The 6576-nt window shown below is 33.4% G+C and overlaps 1 protein-coding gene across 2 annotated transcripts in view; it reads right to left on the bottom strand.

Annotated features, from left to right (window-relative positions):
- Positions 1–4798: 4798 nt before the first annotated feature.
- Positions 4799–6576, bottom strand: part of LOC110034226 (xyloglucan 6-xylosyltransferase 2-like) — a 9220-nt gene continuing 7442 nt past the window's right edge. The window contains exon 2 of one of the 2 annotated variants that reach the window (XM_020738518.1): positions 4799–5292. In XM_020738518.1, coding sequence (XP_020594177.1) covers positions 5281–5292 — 12 coding nt within the window. In that variant the 3' untranslated portion in view covers positions 4799–5280. The other variant, XM_020738510.1, reaches the window with a different exon arrangement.

Below are 6576 nucleotides of genomic sequence, written 5' to 3'. Positions count from 1 at the left end.
AAATTAAAAATATATTTGTTATAGCATTTTTTTCAGCTTTGAAAAGGGAATTACTGGCGGTAAAATCTTTGTTAATCATATCAAGAGATCGAAAAAATATTACAGCAGGACTCGTCACGTAGAGCTAGGTGTGGAGTTCAATGAAATTATGTCGTTGAGGTGATCGGTCCGGTAATAGAAGGGAATATTTCCCTCGTGTTATTCAAGTGTTATTGTGTGTTATTCATGTGTTATTTTATTCTGAGAATATTTCTGGTATTATAATAACATAATAACACATCAATAATATGTGAATAACACACAATAATACATGAATAACACACAATAACACCTGAATAAAATGAAGAGAATATTCTCTTGTGTTACTGGGTCTATCACATTGGGCTCCGCACATATCTCTATCTGTGGAGTTCCGGTGTAATATTTTTTCTAAGAGAACACTTCTTCTCAGTTGACATATTTTCCATCAACTCAAATAAAGTAAGATTTTCAATAGAAAAAATAAGTAATGACAAAGGGACGGCAAAACTTCATAATAAATTGAAATAAAATTGTCGTGGCAGAAAAATAAATAAAAAAATGCGATACAAAATCGAAAGAGAGCAGTCGGGAAAATCGAAAGGACAAAACTAGGCATTAAAAAAAAAAAAACCAGAGAAAATGAAATTTTAAAAATAATAGAATAAAACTAGAAGTCGAGAGGGGGAAAAAAAAGGAAAAAGCCTGCAGAATTCATACGGGAAAAAATTGTAGCAGTCAACTTGTTAATTAAGGAAAATTAATTGTAAAAAACGAAATATAAAAAAATATAAAGTCTAGTAAACCACGTTTAGGATAAGCAAAAGAAGAACATTTAAGATGAGAATTTTTAAATTACTATATTCTGATCAACGAGTGATTTAAGGGGATTCTCAAAAGTCTTATAAGAGGATTCTCAAAAGACTTATGCCCCCCCACCCCCAGCGGAAAATTCAGATCTTTTTCTTATATGAGAGAATAATTTGGTCGTTTCTCGCTTGAAATATTCATTGGGTCTCGAGGAACAGTTTGCCTCCTAAGAAAATGGCTATATATATATATACACACACTTCTTTTCCTTTTTTATATATAGCTTTTGGCAGGTTGATTAAATTTGTTTGAGAAATTATGAAATTAAAATCCTAGAAAAATTACTTCAAAAACAAAGATGTTATTCATTACCTTAATTGAGCTTTCTTAGAAGGAAATGTTTTCTTAAAGATTTAGGGTGCGTTTGACTGGACATTTAAAACCATGTTTTTAATATGAATTTTGTTTAAATTTGTTTGTTTTCATGCTTTTCATTAGCCAGTAGTAAATGTCGTCATTGATTATTGTACAACCACGATCGCAGGTTGGACTCTATGTTTCACCGTTCGCTAATATCAATCACATTTTCTTTTAATATGAATTTTGTTTAAATTTGTTTGTTTTCGTGCTTTTTCATTAGCCAGTAGTAAATATCATCAATGATTATTGTGCAACCACGATCGTAGGTTGGACTCTATGTTTCACCATTCGCTAATATCAATCACATTTTATGTCCCTAGCAGAATCGAGCCCTACCTCCTCACCGAGGGCACTCCTGATTTCTTTTTTGCGCCTTTTCCTCCTCCCGAGCTTATGAGCCCTAGCGATCCCTCATATCGCCTTCTCCGCTCGTCCAATAAGTTGTGTCGTCCTTCTCATCTCGCCACTATCTTCTCCAACATTTTTCTTCTCCTCTATTTCATTTCTCTTATATTCTTCTTCTCTCTTATTTAACTTCTTTAAGAAATACGTTAGCCTTTTGAAGCATATGAATAATGCTTGGGCGAATCACTAATGGATACTGAAGAGGAAAGTATCAACCGATGGATCACTGTGCTTGAATTAATGAGATTGTTCAGTTACGAGAGCATATCACCGATGCTTTAATTAATATTTAATTAATATTAAATGGTTAGATGTACAAGCAATTATAATGAAATCTACTATGCATTGTGAATTATAATTTATTCCACGTTGCGGGGGTGATTGCAAATTGAGAGCCTTTTTCTTTTTCTTTCATTAAATATGTCTGAATTCCACCATATAAGTTGGAAACGTTGGGCACTGTTTTTATTATTAGACTGTTCTATTTAAGATATCTACTTGTGTTGCAAGGGCAATAATTTGGAACGATACATCACTGTATATATACGGCAATGACCTACTGTATACACGAAATGACAATCGATATTCCCGTGCATATCCACACAAATTTAACACACGCGAAGGTTATGTGACTATAAATTTCAATGCTAGAGTGTTATCTAGCTAAATACATAGGAATTGTGTGTTATGTGTGTTATATTGGTAAATATAAACTCCTTTCGTTCTGAACATTTCTGAAGTGGTATTTCTAGCTTAGAGTATTCATGGTTTTAAAGTTGGATCACTCTTTCTTCTAGAATTCAATATCAAACATCTGGTGTTAGATATATGAATGCATAAGAATGGTTTGGTAATCGATGTAATTGCATTGCAGACATCTATCTATGCTCGTATTTCGATACATAGATAGAGCACAGTTCTTATGTATTTCTTATATGAATGCATAAGAATGGTTTGGTAATCGATGTTATTGCATTGCAGACATTTATCTATGCTCGTATTTTGATACATAGATAGAGCACAGTTCTTATGTATTTCTATTGGAGTACAACTTGCTATTTTGAAATTTACATAGATAGCACATAGTTCTTATGAAATATGCTTATGTATTTATATTGGACTACAAAGAAATAGTCTGAAAGTTCTTTCAAAAGAATACTAATGCAGTTGATTTGCTTCAGTCATTCAGATATGCAACATTAAAAGATGGGGATATTTACATACATAGCTCATAGTTCTCATCTATCTACAAAACTCACAATTCTTTTGCAACGAAGTTAATCATTCTGGATTTGCTTGCAAGTAGGGAATACATTGTGTTCTTTGCTCTGAACCACTATTTTAGCGGAAATGACCGGTTGTATTTTGGTGGCTATTTAATACATAAGAATTTTGTGATAGGTGTGTAAATTTCCCTCGTTGTTTCTATGTACAGGATTACATTATCGAGTTGTTTCTATGTACATGATTACAGTATCGAATATGAGCTCATACAATTCAACAAGCTCTAAGGAGATCAAACATGAGCGGGTTTTTTGTGATTGCAATCTATTGTGTGTTGTTTTCACAAGTCAAACAGGTGACAATGAAGGAAGAAAATCTTACAGATGTCCAAAAAATTTAACGGACAAAGATTACAAATTTTTTCAATGGGTTGATTAATCGAGGGATACAATAGAGGAGGCATCTGAAGAAAAGATTTATGCATTTGATGATACTATAAAAAATGATGCCAAAGAGTTGAAGTATCTTTTGAAGGCTATACTTTTGTTTGAATTTGCAATTGTAGCATTGTTTTTATTGTTGTTGTCTCTGTATCTGTTTTGGTAATTTTTATGTAGTTTGGAGCACAAATTATTAACCGTTAGGTTTTCATTTTGAATTTCAAATATTATCTATCACAATATCTTGTCATTATGAATTTACACATAATTTGATGATTTCTTATAATTCGGTTAATATTCACCTTAATATACCTTATGTTGTTGTGAATGAAAATAACTTGGTAAATTATCGTTTGATTTATTCCACTGATAGCACTTTCAGGACTGTCTTTCAAACAATTTAAACTAAAATGTGTCTATATACTGAGGTCATTACAATCATTATAACTGTTGACAACGCTTTCAGAACTGTGTTTTTCAAACAGACCAACTGTTTCCGAAACACCAGCTTCTGAACAACAAATTTTGAACAAGAGCTTTTAAAACCAACTTTTCTACAGCCATAGCTGAAATAGAAGCACCCTTACAGTCATAAGCATTTGCGGCTTTGTGCGTATAAGAAACTCATATCCCATTATGATATAAGTCTTATTCAATTCATATTAGATAAGAAAATAATCTCTCGAAACAAGCATCGAATTTAAAAGCGGATAAATTTAGAAACTCCGCTTTTCATTTTTAATGGTGGCTTACATTTCTAAATTTATATTTCTTGCCCAGTTACAAATCCAATAATGGGTGTGGGTGTAGGTTACTTTCTACTATGTTGGCACATAATACATTTCACTCACGAGTTAATAAATAATGAAAGTATTTGTGCTTCAGTTGTTTAAATTTAGTTTGACACGCTTTTGAAAGTATTACACAGTGCTTTTAAAATATAAAATTATGAAATATTAAGATTTATTTTATTACCAACACATGTTTAGGTTGCATTTAGTGCAAATTTTTATTTATAACTGGACATGTATGGGGTACTTCTTTTGTGCTTGCTTTTGTGGTTTGGAGGGGGAGGGGGAGGGGGAGGGGGAGTGCCAATAACAGTCTCACAAAAATACAAGGATAACATAGGACTTGTGAAAAACTAAGAATGAAATAACAGAACCTAAAACAAAGTAAACAAGGCCTAAAAGTCCCGATGAAAGAAGACAAACAAATCCGTAGGCCTAGCAAAACATTTAGAAAGATTTTTCAGAAAAAAATAGATTGCATCTAACAAATTATAATGCGGATTTGGTGCTTTGTGGATGGGTGGTATTGTGGTATAAGCAAAACATCAATCTGCACGCATATTATACGCACGTAATATTTCTTCTATTATCTTGCGCAATGCAATCCAGGAAAATACTTGTTTGCAAAGAAAAATTAGAGCTGGAGAAGTGCATACTACGAACTTTAAATGAGCTAAGAAAAAAATTTGCAATGATAATATCTCAATGTTAAACAATGGGCTGCTGTATTGAGAGAAAAAGAGAAAGATAGACACAGGAAAATAATAAATAAACAAAGCATTGGTCCCTTCAGAGTCCATATAATGCTAGTACCCAAGGTATCTATCCACGTATAGGGACTGTAATAAATCCAAATAAATAGGGTCTTCATAACTCAAAATGGGCAAAATAACCAAGGTATCTATCTGCCCACATAAAGGAACCACAAAATCAGCATGTATATGGAATCATAGTTACAATTGGACGCAAAAACATACAAGGACTAGAGTAAGATTCACACTTCAGCAAAAAAAAAAAACAAATAATTAAATAAAATTGACACTCTATGCCTGTGATCCATCCAGCCAATGAATTATCACCGAAAAAGAAAGACCTCTACACACCATATTATACACTTAGTATAAACAGTCTTCCCTCAGCCAAAGCCATCAAGAAGGAAGAATGAGCCCCAGTTAAATTTGCATCTAGAGAACATGTGGCAATGAAAATCAGTAAAAACTAAAAGACTAACTATTAACGGCCACATAATTTGAATCCTGAAAATTGTTAGAAATATCAGGATTAGGACATATGCTCAGAAGAATATCAAATGGAAAAAAAAGCATTGGTTCCCTCACAAACTAATTAGATAATTATAGTATCTGTAAATAGTAGTTGTGAATGGTTGTATTGAGCCTATGGTAAATAATTCTCATTGCCCTTAGCAAATATTTGGGCATCAATCCTCAGTCTAGGGCCGGAATCACCCAATATGCCGAAGAGCACAAATAAAAAACAAAAAATTCCTGAGTAAAGCATAAGGCAATTCTTACTAGCAATGTACTCCATGAAAGCACAATAAGATAAGAATATGTGCAGCATTGGATTATTAAAATGCCACTTCTTACTTTTAGCTTAATGACCATAATATTATCATCATAGAATTTATTAATTGGGGATCAATGAATATTGAAAAAGATATTAAATCTCTCCAACAAATATAATAAGCAGCACATTGAATAGCAAGACAATCTAAAAAATGTGAGCATGATTTTGCAACTTGCCATTTAAAAAATAAATCCATTTGGGGCCGTGGATCTGAAAATAGTCATATATTCAGGGCATTCAAAATATAGTTGTGACTTTCTCTAATATTGTTCTGAAGGGGGGCACATGTTATCTGTAAAATCTGAAATTTACCTTTTATCCCCCTACCAATCCGCACCACCAATTTCCTTTTTCAATCGAGTGAATCACGCAATTGGGCCTTGCCACATTCCTAATTCGAGCACAGATTTCTTTCCTTTCTCTCGACTTCACCTTGTTGCTTTCTCGATCGGGACTTCCAAGAAAAACTTTCATATTCTTTCTCGCAGCTTTCCCAACAGATGCCGAAGCCTAGGACATCATCATTCCTTCAAGCATCGTTCTTGATCTTCTTTGCCTCGTCTCTCAAGCCCTCCTCATTCCTCTTTTTTTTGTATCTGCCACCTTGACATATGCTAAATTTATGTTATTTTACCACTAAAACTATTGTGTTTTCTTCCCTGTTTATTATGATTTTATGCTTGTGGATTACTATTTGCAGTATTTTGCAGGTTACATGGGTCAAACACGCTTCATGGAGGTAAAATACAAAGCAAGCTATGAAGCTGGACAGGCATAACCACGCGAGAATACGGCGTAATTATGCCAGGCTTGTTGTTTGTCAGGTAAGTTACACCAACATTCGACGTGGCCATGCTGACTATGGCGGGGGGGGGATGTGG

Source organism: Phalaenopsis equestris, unplaced genomic scaffold (assembly GCF_001263595.1).
Source record: "Phalaenopsis equestris unplaced genomic scaffold, ASM126359v1 Scaffold000002, whole genome shotgun sequence".
In the NCBI taxonomy this organism is placed as follows: domain Eukaryota; kingdom Viridiplantae; phylum Streptophyta; class Magnoliopsida; order Asparagales; family Orchidaceae; genus Phalaenopsis; species Phalaenopsis equestris.
This window is presented reverse-complemented; position numbering and strand designations above follow the sequence as displayed.